This window comes from Stenella coeruleoalba (genome assembly GCF_951394435.1).
Source record: "Stenella coeruleoalba genome assembly, chromosome: 16".
Classification (NCBI taxonomy): domain Eukaryota; kingdom Metazoa; phylum Chordata; class Mammalia; order Artiodactyla; family Delphinidae; genus Stenella; species Stenella coeruleoalba.
Window position 1 is genome coordinate 29,604,525 of NC_137162.1, and position 20,831 is coordinate 29,625,355.

The 20,831-nt window shown below is 36.0% G+C and overlaps 1 protein-coding gene across 7 annotated transcripts in view; it reads right to left on the bottom strand.

Annotated features, from left to right (window-relative positions):
• Window positions 1-59: 59 nt before the first annotated feature.
• The window catches only part of R3HCC1L (R3H domain and coiled-coil containing 1 like), an 86,925-nt gene continuing 66,153 nt past the window's right edge, over window positions 60-20,831 (bottom strand). For 4 of the 7 annotated variants that reach the window (XM_079899894.1, XM_079899896.1, XM_079899897.1 and 1 more), the window contains 4 exons: window positions 14,347-14,522; window positions 9,694-9,764; window positions 8,684-8,779; window positions 547-8,194 (listed from right to left, as the gene is read on the bottom strand). In XM_079899894.1, coding sequence (XP_079756020.1) covers window positions 7,881-8,194; window positions 8,684-8,779; window positions 9,694-9,764; window positions 14,347-14,522 — 657 coding nt within the window. In that variant the 3' untranslated portion in view covers window positions 547-7,880. The other 3 variants (XM_079899898.1, XR_013824242.1, XM_079899899.1) reach the window with 3 other exon arrangements.

The following is a 20,831-nucleotide window of genomic DNA, read 5'->3' on the forward strand; positions in this document are numbered from 1 at the left end:
TACTAACAGCTCCCTCCCCTCTGACCGCCCACCTCACCCGCCCCCTGCAATACTGCTGTTCTCAGCTTTGTGAGGTACTAAGGAACACCCTGCCTTTGCGGTGCCTTAATCTCCCATCATCACAGGTTTGAATCCTCTGTTTTGCATTTGCTTAAAACATCTTGGAAGTGTGACTTGCCCTGTCCAGAGGACTCTTGGAAGTCACATCTTCCAAGTTTCTTCCTAGCTGATGGCTTCCTTCCACGTCCAACACAGTTAAGGCAGTTCCAAAGAACTGCATTTAGGAGTGAAGACACACAGGAGTCTGTCTTCCTCCTATACCTCATCAGCCCTTGTCTTGATCGCTTATCTCTTTCTTTCGTTAACATGCACATCTGCATGTACACAGAGCTCTGGAAAAATCCTCTGAAGACTGGAAATATTTTCTGAATTCCTGGAATTATCCCTGTCATCAAATGATGTTCAAACTGCAGACTGGTCTCTGCCTTCCCAGATGTCTTCCCGTTGCTTGGCTTCCAATTGTTTTCTCTCTGTAAATAAGGGCAGTGTTAAGATGGTTAAGTATAACTTCACATAACCAGTGACTTTCACTTAATCTGAATTACAAGGCAAACTTTAATCATGAGACAGGTGAATTCCCTGGTTTTCTCTTACCTGATTCCAAGAGTCAATATTTTTAACTTTCCAAGTGCTTTGTAAGTGGGAACAATGTTTCTCTTACTATATAATAAAAAGAGAAAGATCTGTGGCTAATAGAAATAAAAAGCATATGGAATAAGTCAGAACCGAGCAGGATCCAGATTTTTGTCTTGCTGATAATATATTTATTTTAATTATCTTTCTAAACTGTGTTAGTGCTTCAGTAAAATTGCCCATTATTCCCAGTCTACTGATCTATATAAATATTTCAATAGGCATCAAGAATATGTTTCAATATTTTTCTTCTACTTTTTTGCTCAAATGGAAATAGTAGCCACTGGGCTTTAGTCATCTCTCTCTACTACAATTCTACAAAAAAAAGAAAGAAAAAAAAATTTCACAGGAAAATCAAATTTCAATATTTTCAGAGCACTTTCAGGAGCCAGAAATCTTCTGGAACACCAATTCCAACATGGAAAAATGACCACATATAATGGAGGGAAACTAAGAACTGTTTCTAAAAACAAAAAATGCACAAATCTGGGCAATCCATCTTCAAATTTTAACACAGAAGCTTAGTTTCCATTTAACACTTTCACCAAAACCTGAGACAATAAAGACCTTACACGGTGTGGTGACCCAAGTACTTCACTAGATGCCACAATACCAGTTCTAATTTCATGGCTAGTCAGTCATTGATCTTGACACCATAAAATGTAGATGATTACGCCTAAGTGCTTCCTTCCAAGGGCAATTATTTCGACTAAGAGATTTTGCAAGTCATGAACCAGGGGGATTACAGAAATCAAGGTGAGTTTAGAGTTAATTCTTGCTATTCTGACATATCTTTCCAAATCAGCAGAATCCCTTACGGAATTCCTATACTGTATTTGACTCAACTTTAAGGGCAAAGAACTTGATAAGGAAGCTAACTGGCACTTGGAAATGTGAGAAAGAGAAATTTGCTGCTATTTGGGCACCATCTTGTGGCATTATCTGAAAATAGCAGCAAAGTTACAAGAGGCAGAAAATGGGGGTCAGTAAATTCCAAACTGAAGGCTCAGTGTCATGTGACTCAGCTTTAAGGCAGGCTTAAATTGGGTTGAGGTTCTCCAGGGAGATAGCACGAAGGATAACTGGCTTGTCTAAAGGATTCTGGGATTTCTTAGGAAGGCTGACTGTGGCTCTGATTCAGAGAAAAGTTAGGAGAGGATCTAAAGGCAAAGGCAACCTTGGATGAAAACAATCAAAAAGTGGTCCTGGGTTCCAAGAAAAAGTGAAGAAACTAGAAAAGTGAATTATTAGAACTCAGATTTTTCAATAAACTCAGAAACTTAAACCAGAGAGGCAATATGGAAAGCTTTAGGAAAAGAAATCCAGGAGCAGTAGAAAAACGAATGACTGGTCCATAATCCACGATTTCAAAATCGAAGTAGCACTGAAAAAAAAGTTTTTTGTTTTTTAAAAAGTTTGGGGTCAAAACTCCTTTGGTGGTAAATATAACCTGAAAGGACATAAGGCCACAGAAATATTAATGCTAATGTGTTCGATTTTGGTGTTATGAAACATGTATTAATATATTATTTTTCTAAAATTGGAAAAGTTTAGAATTCTGAAACATTTCCTACACTAATGCTTTCCAACAAAAGACTGTAGATCTGTATTACCAAATATATGTAAATATAAGAGGAAATTCTGGTGGTAAACCATATGATAAAGTCAGCAAGAATAGAGAGACAAACTGAGAAGCACAAAGAAATAGTGAAAATGTGAGGCTTAAATTTATAAATATAGAACATGAACAGAATACAGAAATACAGGTTAGGATGAGACCTAAAAATATTTTCTTCATCTTAAAAGAAAAAATGGAAGCTTGGAGGTGTTAAGTAACTTGCCTACGATTACATAATCAGTGAAAACCTGAAGCTGGAACCCAGGTCCTTAATTCTTAAATCAGCATACTTTCTACTGTCCTGACCTCTGAAGAGAGGATCTGAAAATATTTACACAGAAAAGGAACAAATGTGGGGGAAAAAAAGTATTTTGCGAAAGATAAAGAATAAACATGTTTCCACTTTATCAAAGAGAAAAGAAAGTAGGTAATAGCTGATAGACTGTATTAAAAAAGCTCCTATTAACTTTAACTCCACCAATTAAAAAAAGTAAGAGAAAGCCCAACAGCAGCCATAAGGGCAAGGAACTAAAGAAGAATATAGTGTTAGCATGAAATGACTAACCTAAAGCACTAACGTAAGCTGGCCCTGAAGACTTTTATTTCTCAGTATAATAAATAAATTGGCAGAAACGATTACATTAAATGAGTTGACTTCTCACTGAGGGAACAGAAAGTGCTAAAGATGAAAAAGGGGCCAGTTTGGTGTCGTGTTTACAAAAATAAAGAAAAGGGATGGAAATTAAAACCTTCAAAATTTACTTCTACACCTAAGAAAATAATGAAGAAAAATCATCACAAAATCCACTTGTAGCCACCTACAGAGTAATAATCAACCTGAAGACTTGAAGTACAAGTCTGGTCAAACTAATCTAACTGCCTTCTTTTATGGATTGACAGACCTGGTAGATCAAGGAGAGGTAACATAAATGACCTCTTCGTTTTAGATTTCAGGCTTACCAAGTATGTATTAATCATTAATATACTGGGAAAAAATAGTCTGGCTCACGTAAGTGTTAAGGGAGCATTTAACTCTAGAGGGTGGAATGATTATCAATGTATTAAGTATAACACGTGTTATTTACTTAGCAATAATTGGTGAAATGGTCAGTCAGTCCATAAACATTTTCATCTCTGATATAGGCCAGAGACGTGAGTTTACTAAACAGCAGGTGACACCAAAAATATTGGATAAATACTGCATTCCACAGAAAAAGGTCAGATTAAAATGAAAGGAAATGTGGTTAGAAATGAAGGGAACTTCACGTCCAGGGAGAAAAGACACCAAGAAAATGCCGTAAGACCTAGATTATGAGTCAGCAACGCAGCACTGTTCTTGAAGGCAGAATAATGGAATTCCTAAAAAGGATTTCAGAAGGCAGCTGACTGTGATTAAATTTTTATTACAGTTGACTAAGTATCCTATAGAGATGATTTTACTTTTAAGTTCTCAGTGATTTCATTAATCAAACTAAGGGATCAAATTATTGTTTACCTAACTCTGCCTCTCAGGCCTATGACCCAAAAGATGGCCTTTTAGAACCAGCCAATTAATCATATACCCCCCAAGAATAAAATGGAACAAAGTTATGAAATAAAATTATGGCAGGCTTTGAAAATGAGAGTGGCTTATTCTGAAAACTTTGATTCCAACTTTAGGTGGGAATCAAATGTTCTGATAAGTGGAACATGGGGAAATTTTACACGTATTCCTGAGTCTGGTCTTTAAAATGTGGTTTTATCATTTAGTGTGAATCCTTGATTTAAAACGTGATTAAGTCAAATACAAAGTACTCAAGGACGATTTATGTTTTCATTTCCCACTCTTAGTATAGTTCTAATCTGTCATGCGCTCTGCTAGACTAAAAGATCTATCTGTTCCTCACACTCAGGGACTTGTGTCTAAAGTTCTTATTTTCCAGATATATAAAATATGATTTGCTTAAAATGATTTGAGTACTTCCTTTTTCTCGATTCTCCCCAGAGTAGCTTTAATTTCTTAATCTCCTTTTTAAGGATTAAGACAAAGACTTCTCAATAAAAGGATAAGAAGACCAAAGTAGGGTAAAGGAAGTTATCAGGAAAGTATTTATACCTCAAAATCCCAAATTCCAAATTCATCAATTAGAAGGGTTCCATATGTAATGTTCAACTCTGGATTTTATAAAGAAAATCATGGAGGACTTGAAAGGGTTCAGAGTAGAATCATGAGTGAAATAAGACATATGAAGAAAAATTAGAGTAACAAATGTCATTCATGTATTCAGTCAATGAATATGCACACTGAGTATCTCTTTATGAACTAGGCACTGTGCCAGACAGCAGAACTCTTGAAGTGGGAAAAAGAAAGGCTAGGAAATTATTCTATAGTATTATTAATAAAAGTACCTATATCAGGATGGCACAAAGATTTCAATTTCGATTTCTATGCTAATTCTGATCTATTGGCTACGGTCAAGTCAAAACTCACCAAGAGGTCATGACTGATTAGCACTGTCTGTCATGGATAATGAATGGGGAGCAACAGTACACAGTACACATTTGTCATTACTGGCTTATATTATTATAATGAATACTAATTTCCCAAGAGTCACATAAATAATAGTATTCTAAATACGTAAAGCACCTTTTAAACATTTTTATACATGTTAACTTATGTTGCTCAAAAAATTCTCCATGGTTAGGTAAGTCAGGCATTGCTTTCACTTTGTTGGAAACTGGGGCACAGAGAAGTATAAGAAAATTGCCCATGGCCATATAGCTAGTTAACGGCAAAAACTCTATTATAGCCCAGATCCTCTCACTCCTAAATGATCTGCCCTGATCTTTACAGTTAAAGGCTGTTAGAACAGAATGATGTCCAGATGTTCCTGAATTTCTACTAAATAAAAAAGAAGAGGAAACTGTTTTAAACTATTGTACAGATTTAAGTTAGACCTATGGAAGAATTTTCTGACAGTAAAAGCTCTAACCATTGGAAAGGATAACTAAAAAGAAGCCTGTCATATTTTATTTTCTGAAGACCTTAAAATGTTTTAATTTTTTTTTTTGGAAAAAAATGTTAATTACCCCAAAACTCCTTCAAAAGGGATTACACTATTATAAAAGGAACAAGGGTTTTAATTAGAGAGGCCTAGGTTCAAATGTCTCCTTTCAATTTACCAGTTGGGTGACCTTAGATCAGCTACTTCACCTCTCTGGGCCAGCTCTAAACTGGAGATAATACCATCCCCATCCAGAGTTATCATAACATGTGATATTGCCAGGAATTGCCTTCCAATCCTTTTAATTGCAAAAACCTCTATGTGGCTTTTAATCTTAAAATCTTCAGAACTGAAGAGAGAGGAGAAACAACTGCTTAAAATATTAGGTTCATATTTTCTTTCTTACTCAAGGCAGATATCCCCACCAGACTGCAAGTCTTATGGAGAGGAACAACATCTTGCTGTTTCTCTAACTTTCCTAATTAGGGAGCACAATGCCTTGCACAGGGTAGGTACACAGTGAATTCCAAATGTAGTTGATAGTGTATCACAGGCAATTGAAAATAAAAAGAGTAATGACAAGAAAAAAATACGTACTGGAATCTGTGCTGGACTCACCATAAAATGATATTTTGCTACTATTACTAAAAACAGCAGCAGCTCATATTTATCACACACTTATTATAGGCCTAGAGAAACAGGAGGGAGAGTGTTCCTATCGTTTTTAAAGATGACTAAGTATCTTTTGTGGATTATCTCACTTGATTCCCATTTTATGGATGAGGAAACAGAGGCCTCCAGAGAGTAATTACCCAACTGGTAATTTGCCTAAGGTGACATAGCCAGTAAATGGCAGTTTAGATGTAGACCCAGGCAGTCTGATTCCAGAGTCTATAATGTTATTTCCTATGCTGTACTGACCCCTTTCCCTCCAGTGGAAGAAGAACTGGAACAGAAGTATCTGTTCTGTTTAATACCTAAACAGTACTTTTAATTTCCACAGAAAAAAATCTTTAAGTGAGAAGTCTTGGGCTCCACGCAATTACAAGAGTATATGCTCAATGCATAAAGAAGCCAGAAAGCTATATCAGGAATTTTTCCATACGCATTTTCTCAGATATAAAGAATGGGAGAGTTCTGAAACATAATAAAGGAAGAGTCCTCTATAACCTGTAAAGATTCAGGACCAATGGATAGGAGAAACTTACCACCGTGGGTCTCTATTCACAACTAAACGCCTTCTTTAAAAAAGTAAGTAACAGGGTACCCACTTAGCCAACAGCCTCATTTTTAATTTCATCACTGAAATGTCCTTTGCATAGCTGAGCATTTAAAACAAATTCAAGGGGAACAGTAGTATGCTGATGTGCCTACAGAGAAACAGAGGGGGATACTCAGGTGATAGCCATACAAAACTATTATTGCAGGACCTGTAGAAATACAAGTGATATTACACACATAGGGAAGCAGGAAACATTGCAAAAAGAATCACATCTCCTTTTATAGATACCATTGCTATTACCCTCTATTGATTTTCTGAGATAACTGTGGTTATCACAGAGAAATCATTTTCCTCAGAGATAACCAATTAATAAAGGGTTAATTAATTAGGACACTGCGCATTCTACTTTAATCTAGCTCTGACAGTGCCATATATAAAAACCAGAGGAATCTTCCCCTGTTTCTATAGTCTGTAGGAAGCCTTTGAGTCAAGAATGCATGGAAAAAATCAAAACTGCCTCATTATAATCATTAAGGTTTCAAAAATTAGTTGGGTTCAACTCTGAAACTCTAGCACCTGCCATGACACCCTCTGTCACTGGTTATCTGGCCAGTGCAGCTGAGAGTCTGCAAGCTGCCTGCTATCACCAAAGCAGAGTGGACAGGAAGTATTAATGGCCTTGTTAGACCGGCAATAAACAAGGAGTTTGAAACTTCCATTCGTTTAATGGAAAAATGAAGTTACTTTTCGGTAAGTGGAATTTTCAGAATAAATTGTCTTCACAGATTCCACAGATCGAGGGCTAAGGCAATCAGACTGTCTAAAGCCTGAAGGTTGATAAAAAGCACTTAAGTGCTAACCGGAGTCCCAAGCCTTTACGTACAAGTCAACAGCCTATAAAGGGGAGAGAGACATTTAACCTCAACTACAAACTATAGGGAAAGAAAAACCCTGCTTGTGGATCAGTTGAAATATTCTGAGGACTCTTAAGTACTGGAAAATAATCAGAAGATTAGGCTAACCTAGATGTGCTCTAATGGAGCCACTCAGGACTGTCTTTAAAGAAAAAATTACCTTCTACAGTTATTATCAATGTCAGATGCTGCCTTCTCCTTAATTTGTCTTCTATCTAAGATCTAAACCATCTGATAATATCATGGCAATCATGGCCCAGTAAAACCACAGCAAATAATGTTTTCTGCCTGGGAGACTATTATGTCTTCATAGGAATATTTTTCTGAGAGTCGGGAGCAAGAACTATAGAAATAGCCACGGATAAGCTAAAAGGACTGAACCTATCTCTTGGAAAACAACAGTAGGAACATGGATTAAGATGCCTTGGTGTGGAACAGGCAGACAAATTCTAAAATGTCTTCCTCCTAAATATAAGGCATGAAAACAATTTCAATATATGTAGGAGGCTTCTAGGAAATGGAAATGCCGAAATGGAATGGGCTTCATTCTTTTTTTTTTTTAACACATGCCTTATAGTGAACTCTAAAGGGACTAAAGAAAACACCATCAACTTCAACTCACCGCGGGCTTCTTGCAGTTTCTTAAGTTCTGCTTCCCGTTCGGTTTTGCTCTGCTTACTTCGAACCCCAAGGGCACTGATGACTAACCTTCTGGCTAGGGCTGCTGAAGTCTCAGGACGCTCCTTTGCTGGCTGGAGAAACTCTGAATGGGAGAAACGGAGGGAGCAGGAGGGAGTAAGGAAGAGAAAGCACTCTAGCTCCAAGTGATTTAACTCAGTAACTAACATACCAAATAGACTAACAAGGGCTGTATCAGCAGTAATTAATACAAGCCTGATAGATGAAGAGCAGAGGAAATTAACATGGCAAAGCACAAACAACCCTGCCTTCATTATCTATATTAACAATTTCTTATAGTGACTCTATCAAACAGCTAAACACAGAGGTAAACTAGATAAGGATGTCATCAGAAAATGGTTGCTGCATTGCTTGCAGTTAGTATCTCCCACTCTCTCCAAGTGGCTACTCCAGTGCTATACTTCCAACACAGCCTTTTCTCCTTAAAATAATATTTCCTTTAACACTAAAAATAAAAGTGATATGTCCTTAGAACTCTGGATGCTATACAAGTGCTGGAAAAAACAATATCACCACTATCAACAAGAAAAAGCTCCTGAGATTACAGGCTTACCAGCATAAGCTCTAGCTTTGGCCTTGGCTGCTCTCGTGGCCTGCGACAAGGGCCGGATCTTCACCATGGTATGTTTACTACCCAGAGCATCACGAGCTGTTAAGAGAATAAATATAAAGAAGTAGAAGACATGAAGAAGAGTGATGCAAAAAAATATTTAAGGCTAGTTCTTAAAAGTATTTCCTAGATGTTATGCTTTATTTTTCATCATGAGCAAAAGAAATGGTAAGCTCTAGAAAATCCGTAAGGAACAAAACGGCAGTGATTATTTTAGAACAGGGATCAGTAAACTATGGCTTTGTGACCAAATCCAGCCAACCACCTGTTTCTGTAAAGTTTTACTGAAACAGAGCCATGCTCATTCATTTGCATACTGTCTAGGGATGCTTTCTGGCTACAACACAAGAGTTAAGTAGTGACAGAAACCTTATACCCTAAAATATCTACTATCTGGCTCTTTACAGAATAAGTTTGCAGACCCCTATTTTAGGTGATTCAGACAGGAATCAACATCTCTAATTTCTTTGAATGCCTCTGCATCAGATCTATCATGAGGCCAATGATATAAGTGAAAAGGCCAAATCATATATTCAGAAAGTAGGTATTACAAATGCTCACTGGACAGGTTAAAGGGCTACTGCAAATTCATTTGTCGGGGAGGGGGGTAGAATCAAAAATACTTTAAGATTTAGTCATACTGGCTTCTTAAATCTTTACCTATAATCTGTCTATGCACTATCATAACTGACAGCTATGCAGCAAATAACCTTGGAAGGAGCTCTCTCTCCAAATACCACTGGATTAGGATAAAAAGGGAGAGGCGGAGCAAATGGGTACCAAAGTAACATGCCTCAAAAACCTCTACCTGCCAATTATCTGTATTAACTGAATAAAATGTCAGGTGGCTGGAACAGAAAGCAAATAAGGACAAGTAGTCCTTAGGAGACTACTTGTAAGAGAAAGTAGGAGAAAATGGACAACAAGCACACTGAAATCCATTGGGTGAATACCTGTAATCGGACTGGAGAATACTCCTAGGGCGTGTGTATCATCCACCCATTTAATATCAAATCCTTTCTTTCTGCAACAAAAGAACAGAATTTTATTCCTTAAAATAAAATTTACTTTTAAAAAACATCTTTCAAATAGAGTCTCATAAAGCATTTCATAATGAGATAGAAACACTCAACAAGCACACAGGTGGAATGGGGATAATGACACACAAAATGGCTTGGGGTACAGAAGAAGCCACTGAACTTTAAAAGCAATAATACCATCATAAAGAACTACCTGGGAGCATTTTACATTGTAAGCCAGTTTACAGACATCAACTAATTAATCCTCACGTGTTCCCTGGGGAGGTAAAGTATTTATCACACTATTTACAAGAGATGTTTTTAGGGGACTGGAACTAGAAGAGGTGGAACAGGAAGCATAGGAGGGGTAGAAGAATATTAGAGGAGGAGGTAGGCAGGGAAGGTCACCTGGATTTAATGCAAATGTAGGCTCAAGGACAGAGAGGAAGAGGGAGACAGGTCATTCAAAGCAAAATCAATCAATCAATCAATCAATCAAATAAGGGAGAAAAGGGACAACTCTAATCAGAGAGGCTGACCTATTCTTTCTTTCCAGTTGTAGAAGTGAAGTAAGAAAGGGAAACTCAGGTTCTGCCCCCTTCAGACCATGGGCAGGTTTAATCTCTCTGTAAGCTAGGTCTGCTCATCTGTAGAAATGGGTACAGTTCCTTCATAACAGAGTTGCTGTGAAAACGGAAGTGGGATCATCCATGACAAGGTAAAGGGCACAGTGTTGAGCACTTAGTGGACATCTAATAAATGAATAGTGCCCATTATTTTTATTATTAATAGCAATATTCATCAGGAAGATGATTAATATTGATGAAGATGTGATTAAAATATGAAGTTGACTCTGGTGTTTGACTCAACAGGCATTATTATTATACGCTTTTGCACCATGACCTTTTCTTTTTTTTATAAAGCACTATAAAGAAAAAAAAAAGGCAACTGCTAAAATATCTTCCCTCTTTAACAACTAGTCAAGAAAAAATTTCCTTTGAAGGAAAAAGGAATAAAGAGGCTTTGAAGGTTAGTTAGACAATTTCCTGAATGTAAGGGTCAGTTTGACCATCGCATAAAATGACCACAGGGGTTGAAGACTATGAGAAAGTTCAACAGTGGAAGTCTATATTATAAGATAGTTGACAAAAGAAAGAGAAAAACTTAGACGGGCTCTGGAGGGCCTTTTAGACTTCAGAATTTCATAACCCTTTAAAATGCTTCCCCCTTTTGAGAATGTTTTCCTGTTTCATAGAAAAATGATCTGCAGGTAAGATTAGGAAGAAACAAAGCAAGGGAAGTTAATAATTCTTAAGAAATAACTAATCTTCAGGAAATTCCAGACATCAACAAAATCAATTCTTGGTCTTAAAAGTCATCATTATTAATGACAACCTAAGGTAGTTCTAATTTTGGATTTAATCTCATTGACTGCTTTTTAAAACCTATTATGCACTTTATCTGGAACAGACCCTGATACCGAGTCTTAACATAATTGTAATGAATTAGACTGACTGATCTACACTATATGTTTAGTGTAAGATCTATGGCAGAGAGTGTTAACTGTCCTCCATGATCTAGTCACTCCTCCTCTCTTTTAGTTACATAACTGATAAGTGCTACTCCTGTCCCCTCAACCAACAAAATTTAAGTGAGATACCTGGCTGCTAGTTTTGCCTGTTCTAGAGTTTTACAAAAAAACAGGGTGCTTGTTTTTGTACATAAAGTTTCAATGGATACAGCCACACTCATTGTCTGTAGCCACACCTGTTGTCTATGGCTACTTTTGTGCAACGATGGCAGAGTTGCCTAAAATAATTACTATCTAACCCTTAAGGAAAATTTGGGAGCTATACCCTAATTCAAGATGTACATGAATTGAATTTTAACTTTAAATTTGTGTATCAGACAACAGACCTGGTTCATTGTTAGATCTGGTTCATTGTTAATGTCAGGATTGGAGCATTAAAGTATAATCCCTTCTTGGTAATGACTTTCTTCCAGACCCTGAAAATCTTTTTCTTAATAACTTATTTTGGGGATTACGTCTTTATTCCTGAAGCTTATTTTTTCTTATAAGCTAAAGATACAGAGGTATACTTCTGACTCTTTTACCTTCTCATACATATGTATGAATTACATACATATATAAGAGGTAGTGCAATTATTCTCAAACCCACTTATATCAGTTTTAATTTACATTTTCACTACATAATTTAATTTATTAAATAAAATTAAAACGATGAAATATGAGTGTGAAAAAGAAAAGTTGTGTCTATGGTTTGGAAGACTAGAGAAAGATAAAGTCACTAAAAAAACCGAAACAGCTATTATCAATTATGTTTGGGCAAAAGAGCTAAAAAAAAAAAAAAAAAAAAAGAGAGAGAGAGAGAGAGAGAGGGAATTCCCTGGTGGTCCAATGGTTAGGACCTGGCACTTTCACTGCTGTGGCCTGGGTTCAATCCCTGGTCAGGGAACTAAGACCCTGGAAGCCATGCGGCACAGCCAAAAAAAAATTTTACGAAGAGAGAGAGAGAGAAAACATTTTAACCTATAAGGAATTTGCACTCAGGTGACTCTGAAGGGACATTAAAGTTCTTGCTGGAAGACACAGGTGATATCAGGGTGACATATAAGAACTCAATAGAAGATAGTCTGCCATCAACAGACTAGTTACTTAAAAAAAAAAAAGGCCTTGGCACCACATCAAAGACTGGCAAGTAAATGGACATTTATATGTCTTAAAATAAACTGGTTGAGACATATAACAATCATTTTTTTATCATTCTCTACTTGACTATTTCTATCTCGGTGGTCAGAATAACCTCAAATCAATAATTTAATTTACAGCTCTTTTGGACTGTTAGGGCCCCTGGTGCCTGGCAGAAGAAAACACATATCCTCTCAAGAGATATCCTCTTCTTTTACTGTAAGCCTCAATTCTCATAAGTAAAATTCCAAAGGAAATGGTCAGCTGTACAGTTTTTTAAAAAAGTAACTAAACCTCCAAAAAAGAAGCAAGGCACTATGAGTGAGAATTTGCAGAAAGAGAATTAAAAGGACTTCAGGTAAAGAAATTACCAGACATAGACTACAGAAGGTCTATGTTCAATATACTTCTTGAAAATATTTGGAGAAAAAAAAGAAACTAATGACCATGCAGATTTGAAAAATAGAGAACTTTGAAAAATGAGAAACATAAAATGAAATTTAAAAATTCAATGGACAGATTTAACAGCAAATTAAACACAGCTGAAGAAATCAGAAAGCAGAAATTAGAGCTAAAAAAATTACTCAGCATGTAATGGAGACAAAGAAATGGAAAATATGAAAGAGATAACACGAGGATTAAGTGAGAAGGTTTAATCTACTTTTAACTGGCATCTTAGAGAATATAAAAGAGACTAGTACAGAGGCAATATTTGAAGAGAGAATGTCTAGTCTTCTCCAAAACCAATGAAAAATACAAGCTCAATAATAATAATAACAAAAGAAACACAAAGCCACATCATACTGAAAATGCACAATACCAAAGACAAAACATTAAGAGCACCCAAAGAGAAAAGACAGATTACTCTCAGAAGCAATAGTCAGATTTTCAGCTGGCTTCTCATCCTACACTAAGAAAGCCAGGAGAAAGCAGAATAAAATTTTCAAGTTTCTGAGAAAAACAATTACCAACCTAAGATTCTCTACCCAGCAAAAATGTCTTTCAAGAATGAAGTTGAAATAAAGCCATTAAGAAACAACGACGATGATGACAACAAAACCCAACTAAGTGTGTTACCAGCAGACTGTTACTAAATTAAATACTAAAGAACATGTTTCATTCAAGAGGAAAAAGATTTCAGATGAAAGGTATAAGACACAAGAAGGTATAAATGAAGAATACAGAAAGTGGATGAATCTGAATGCTGATAATATAAAATAATAATGTAACATCAAATGGAATTTAAAAAGAAAAAAAGATTCAAAATACTAAATCACAATAGCATATTAGTTGGAGGTTCGGGAGACACTGGAATGGAATTGGGGAATGGAGTTTAAAACCCTTAGAATGTTTGGAAAGAGTGTAAAAATATTAACTTTAGCCATTGATAAATTAAGCAGGCATTTTATAATTTCTAAAGTAACCACCAAACAATAGAAACAGGATCATTTCCCAAAAATATGGAAGGTGAAAAAAATACCTCATCAATCCAAAAGAAGGCAAGAGAAAAGAGAAAAATATGGGACAAGTAAACACACAAAAAAAGATGGCAGGCATACATCCAAATATATCAATAATTACAATAAATATAAATGGACTAAATGTACCATGAAGACAGATTCCAAAGTCATTATTGATGACATTCTTCTTAAATGCTAAAATGGGGTCTAGAAAGACTATTTAGCATTTTTTAAAGGAACTGAGAAGAAGAGTGGTTTGATACGGATTTCTAACGGACTTGGAAAAGACAATAAACAAACTTGATGCTAAAGGAAACGCCGGGAATAGAAAAACAAAAAAGATGATCTTTCAGAAGACATTTTAAGAAAACTTCATTCCACCTTCCCTAACATCCCCAATCATTTGCAAGTACTTACTGATAAGTGCAGAAAATCCGTAGAAGATCTTCAGTACGAAATTCTTGGGGGAAGTCATAAATTTCAATGACATGTGGGAATTCACAATCACTGAGGTCAATATCAGGAACTTCATGGTTGTAATAATCAAATATAGGTTCTTGGATGCTTTCTCTATTCTTCATATTCCCTGATAACTAGAGAGGAGGAAGCATATATGTGACTGTTACATCAAGCCAGAGCATTGTAAAATATCCTCCCATATATAAACAATCCTTTTTGTCTCCATGTTCCTATTCCTTAACCTTTATCATTTGTCTCTGTTCATGAACACAGTAATGACTGGGCTCTATCACCCAGCTTATATTATACATGTGGAATACTTTGATTAATGTGGTGAGTTATGAACAACACATCTTAGAAAATGAATTTCAGAAAATAGCTGAAGAGATGAATTAATAACATTTGTTTTATTTGAACTTATTGATCAGACCCATAGTTTTGTTTCTGAAAGTGAACAAAAACAAAACAAAATTTTTAAGAATAAAAACACTTTGTTAGTCTACCTTTCGTTGACAGTAGCTTACAAAGAAATTTGTTATGACAAATGTAAGTGGCACAAATAATTATATTTAAGTTCCCTAGCATGAGAGCTACCTAAAGGAATTTCCATAAAGCAGGTTAATACAGGAATTAATAGTAATGAAGAATACTTAAAATTCTACTATTCTATGGTGTGCAGATTAAATGAGATGATGCAGTAAGTGTTAGCACACTACGTGTCACCTAAGTAAGAATTCAATTTCAACCCAATTTAAACATATTTTAACTAGGTGCTAAATCTATTATAGGCCAAGCACCATGTTATTTCTACCCTGCTTAGGATGTAGAAATCAGGAAGAGAATATTCCTCACACCGTAACAATGAGAAAAGACCAACTGACCTATAAAATCATAACTTTTCTTGAGTTTACCATACAGCTGAGTATGCAACACAGAGTACACAAGAAAATTGAAATCCACAGGATGACATGTCCCTCCGAAGAGAAACAGAATATATAAACTTTTTTGCCTCTGGCAGATCATGGGAAGAAGTGGCCACCACATGAGTGGGCAAGAAGATACCAGCTAAATGTTTAACAAATCCTTAAAAGCCTACAGTGGACTGGTGTATCAGTTTAGAATAACTCAGAGCCCCAGAAAGGAGGGTAATCTGCAATTACTTGCAAGTCCATCCTTATGCCAGTGCCACACTGTCTTGATTACTGTTGTTTTATAAGTTTTGAAATCAGGAAGTTTGAGTCTTCCTACTTTGTTCTTTTTCAAAATCATTTTGGCTATTCTGAGTCCCTTGCATTTCCAAATGAATTAGAGGATCATTTTGTCAATTTCTGCAAAAAATACAGGACAGCTGGGATTGAGCTGGATGTGTTAATCACTTTGGGTAGTATCTTAACAATATTAAAGAAGATAAACATGGGATGTTTATTTAGGTCTTCTTTAATTTCTTCCAAAAATGTGTTGTAGTTTCAGGGTACAAGTTTTACACTTCTTTTGTTAAATTTATTTCTAACTTTTTAATGCTACTGTCCTTGGAACTATTTGCTTCATTTTTGAATTTCTGGCATGGACTTTTTGAGTTACTTTGCAAAAACCAAACCAAACAAACCACTGCATGTCCATGCATTTATAAATTGGGGCTAAATAATGCATTGTGAGAGGTAAACAATGCCTAACTACAAATATCTTGGAACTATAAGAACTGATTATAAAGAGGAAGAAAAAAGAGAGGCAGGATAGTCTGGCAAGGAAATTTGATTATGGCCCTTTGCTCTAATCTGGTCAGCAAATTTGAACTTGTATACTTACATCCCATTTTTGAGGTAATTATTAAACACTTCAGCTTCTGGTACTGATTAAATGCAAAGTGTAAATAATAGCAAAACACACAATTCCTACTCTACATTTCATGGGAAAATAGATATAAAGCCTACAAGTAACATACTCCTGACTAGTTTTTCCTATAACACTCAAGACTCCACTATTATCAGGGACTCCTAACTTTTCTTAAGAGGAGAACTTTGTTTCATACTCCCATGGTACTGATATTGTTGGAATCAGCTTTCATGTCTACTGGCAACACATTTTGGGGGGAGGTAGGCTGAGAGGTAGCAGGCCATACTATTAATGGTGTTTTCTCCTGAGAATTTCAACAAAACATTCAAGGGGGCCTTGACAGGGTAAAGAGAAAGGAATATGTGGCACAGAAGGGGGAAATGCCTAAGAGAAGACAATATGGTATAAAGTGAGGATCAGAGCATGATTGTGAGAGGGGAGTGGGGGCGGGTAGGGTAGAGACCACTATCAGACAGGGGTTAGACACAGTAATACAGATGTATTTCAGGAAAGGCCCTAAGATTTGATGCAATGACTTTTTTGCAGTAGACCTGTACTGTCCAACACAGTAGCTGCCAGCCACATGTGGTTACTGAGTACTAGAAACATGGCTAGTCTGAATTGAGATGTGTTTTATGTATAAAATACACATCAAATTTCAAAGACTTAATACAAAAAATAAAAGATCTCACTAATAATTTCTTATATTGATTACATGTTGAAATGATATTTTGGATATATTAAAAATACGTTCTTGACTTTACCTGTTTATTTTTACCTTTTTAAATGTGGCTCATAGAAATTTTAAATTATATACATGGCTCACATTTGTAGTTTGCATATTTCTACTGTAGACAACTGAAACATTTACTGTTAAGAGTCACATGTATTGAGACAATACTTGTCACAACTGTCAATGTGAAACCTTCATATTTTATGACCAACCTTCATATATTTTTCTTTCATATGGCTAATAAATGTTTGATAGAGCAACAATAGAGGGGAAAGGTTTACAATTTGATTCATTCTAATCTATTACAGTCCACAGGAAAGGAAAGTTTGCAAACAACTCAGCAAATAATTTTGAGTTATGAATCACAAATATTTTATGATTTTTACCAAGGGCCTGCTTGCTGTTTATAAAGCATAAGTGAAATCTGAGTAGTCCTTCATATGTAGAACCAGCTTCCACAAAATCAACTAAATTAAATTATCTTCCCAAAGTGAGGGTTTTAAGACTCTTATAAGCCTAGTAACCTGCTCTTGAAAACAAGTCTAAAAAACAGTACCGCTTCAGAGCTAGGGACACATACAGACTGAAAATGAGGGGATGGAAAAAGATATTCCATGCAAATGGAAATCAAAAGAAAGTTGGAGTAGCAATTCTCCTATCAGACAAAATAGACTTTAAAATAAAGACTATTACAGGAGACAAAGAAGGACACTACCTAATGATCAAGGGATCAATTCAAGAAGATATAACAATTGTAAATATTTATGCACCCAACATAGGAGCACCTCAATACATAAGGCAAATGCTAACAGCCATAAAAGGGGAAATCGACAATAACACAATCATAGTAGGGGACTTTAACACCCCACTTTCACCAATAAACAAATCATCCAAAATGAAAATAAAAAAGGAAACACAAGCTTTAAATAACACATTAAACAAGATGGACATAATTGATATTTATAGGACATTTCATCCAAAAACAACAGAATACACTTTCTTCTCAAGTGCTCATGCAACATTCTTCAGGATAGATCATATCTTGGGCCACAAATCAAGCTTTGGTAAATTTAAGAAAACTGAAATTGTATCAAGTATCTTTGCCAACCACAACACTATGAGACTAGATATCAATTACAGAAAAAAAACTGTAAAAAATACAAACACATGGAGGCTAAACAATATGCTACTAAATAACCAAGAGATCACTGAAGAAATCAAAGAGGAAACCAAAAAATACCTAGAAACAAATGACAATGAAAACACGATGACCCAAAATCTATGGGATGCAGCAAAAGCAGTTCTAAGAGGGAAGTTTACAGCAATACGATCCTACCTCAAGAAACAAGAAAAATCTCAAATAAACAACCTAACCTTACACCTAAAACAATTAGAGAAAGAAGAACAAAAAAACCCCCAAAGTTAGCAGAAGGAAAGAAATCATAAAGATCAGATCAGAAATAAATGAAAAAGAAATGAAGGAAACGACAGCAAAGATGAATAAAATTAAAAGCTGGTTCTTTGAGAAGATAAACAAAACTGATAAACCATTAGCCAGACTCATCAAGAAAAAAAGGGAGAAGACTCAAATTAACAGAATTAGAATGAAAAAGGAGAAGTCACAACTGACACTGCAGAAATACAAAGGGTCATGAGAGGTTACTACAAGCAACTATATGCCAATAAAGTGGACAACCTGGAAGAAATGGACAAATTCTTAGAAAAGCACAACCTTCCGAGACTGAACCAGGAAGAAATAGAAAAATGAACAGACGAATCACAAGCACTGAAATTGAAACTGTGATTAAACATCTTCCAACAAACAAAAGCCCAGGACCAGATGGTTTCACAGGCAAATTCTATCAAACATTTAGAGAAGAGCTAACACCTATCCTTCTCAAACTCTTCCAAAATATAGCAGAGGGAGGAACACTCCCAAACTCAGTCTGTGAGGCCACCACCACCCTGATACCAAAAGCAGACAAAGATGTCACAAAAAAAGGAAACTACAGGCCAATATCACTGATGAACATAGATGCAAAAAATCCTTAAAAAAATACTAGCAAACAGAATCCAGCAGCACATTAAAAGGATCATACACCATGATCAAGTGGGGTTTATCCCAGGAATGCAAGGATTCTTCAATATACGCAAATCAATCAATGTGATAAACCATATTAACAAATTGAAGGAGAAAAACCATATGATCATCTCAATAGCTGCAGAAAAAGCTTTCAACAAAATTCAACACCCATTTATGATAAAACCCCTCCAGAAAGTAGGCATAGAGGGAACTTACCTCAACATAATAAAGGCCACATATGACAAACCCACAGCCAACATTGTTCTCAATGGTGAAAAACTGAAACCATTTCCAGTAAGATTGGGAACAAGGCAAGGTTGCCCACTCTCACCACTATTATTCAACATAGTTTTGGAAGTTTTAGCCACGGCAATCAGAGAAGAAAAAGAAATAAAAGGAATCCAAATCGGAAAAGTGGTAAAACTGTCACTGTTTTCAGATGACAAGATACTATAGATGCTACCAGAAAACTACTAGAGCTAATCAATGAATTTGTAGCAGGATACAAAATTAATGCACAGAAATCTCTTGCATTCCTATACACTAATGAATAGGAATAGATGAAAAATCTGAAACACTCCCATTTACCATTGCAGCAAAAAGAATAAAATACCTAGGAATAAACCTACCTAAGGAGACAAAAGACCTGTATGCAGAAAACTATAAGACACTGATGAAAGAAATTAAAGATGATACTGACAGACGGAGAGATATACCATGTCCTTGGATTGGAAGAATCAACATTGTGAAAATGACTATACTACCCAAAGCAATCTACAGATTCAATGCAATCCCCATCAAACTACCAATGGCGTTTTTCACAGAACTAGAACAAAAAATTTCACAATTTGTATGGAAACACAAAAGATCCCGAATAGCCAAAGCAATATTGAGAACGAAAAACAGAGCTGGAAGAATCAGGCTCCCTGACTTCAGACTATACTACAAAGCTACAGTAATCAAGACAGTATGGTACTGGCACAAAAACAGAAATATAGATCAATGGAATAGGATAGAAAGCCCAGAGATAAACCCACACTCATACAGTCACCTTATCTTTGATAAAGGAGGCAAGAATATTCAATGGAGAAAAGACAGCCTCTTCAATAAGTGGTGCTGGGAAAACTGGACAGCTACACATAAAAGAATGAAATTAGTACACTCCCTAAAGCAATACACAAAAATAAACTCAAAATGGATTAAAGACCTAAACGTAAGGCCAGACACTATAAAACTCTCAGAGGAAAACATAGGCAGAACACTCTTTGACATAAATCACAGCAAGATCCTTTTTGACCCACCTCCTAGAGAAATAGAAATAAAACAAAAGTACACAAATGGGACTTAATTAAACCTAAAAGCTTTTGCACAGCAAAGGAAACCACAAACGAGACGAAAAGACTGTAGCACAGTGGTTAAGAATCCGCCTGTCAATGCAGGGGACACAGGTTCGAGCCTTGGTCTGGGAAGATCCCACATGCTGCGGAGCAACTAAGCCCCTGCACCACAACTACTGAAGCCTGCGTGCCTAGAGCCAGTGCTCTCAACAAGAGAAGTCACCACAATGAGAAGCCTGCACACCACAACGAAGAGTAGCCCCAGCTCATCGTAACTAGAGAAAGCCCAGATGCAGCAATGAAGATCCAATGCAGCAATAAATAAAATAAATAAAATAAAATAAACAAATTTATCAAAAAAAAAAGAATGGGAGAAAATATTTGCAAATGAAGCAACTGACAAAGGATTAATCTCCAAAATATACAAGCAGCTCATGCAGCTCAATATCAAAAAAAC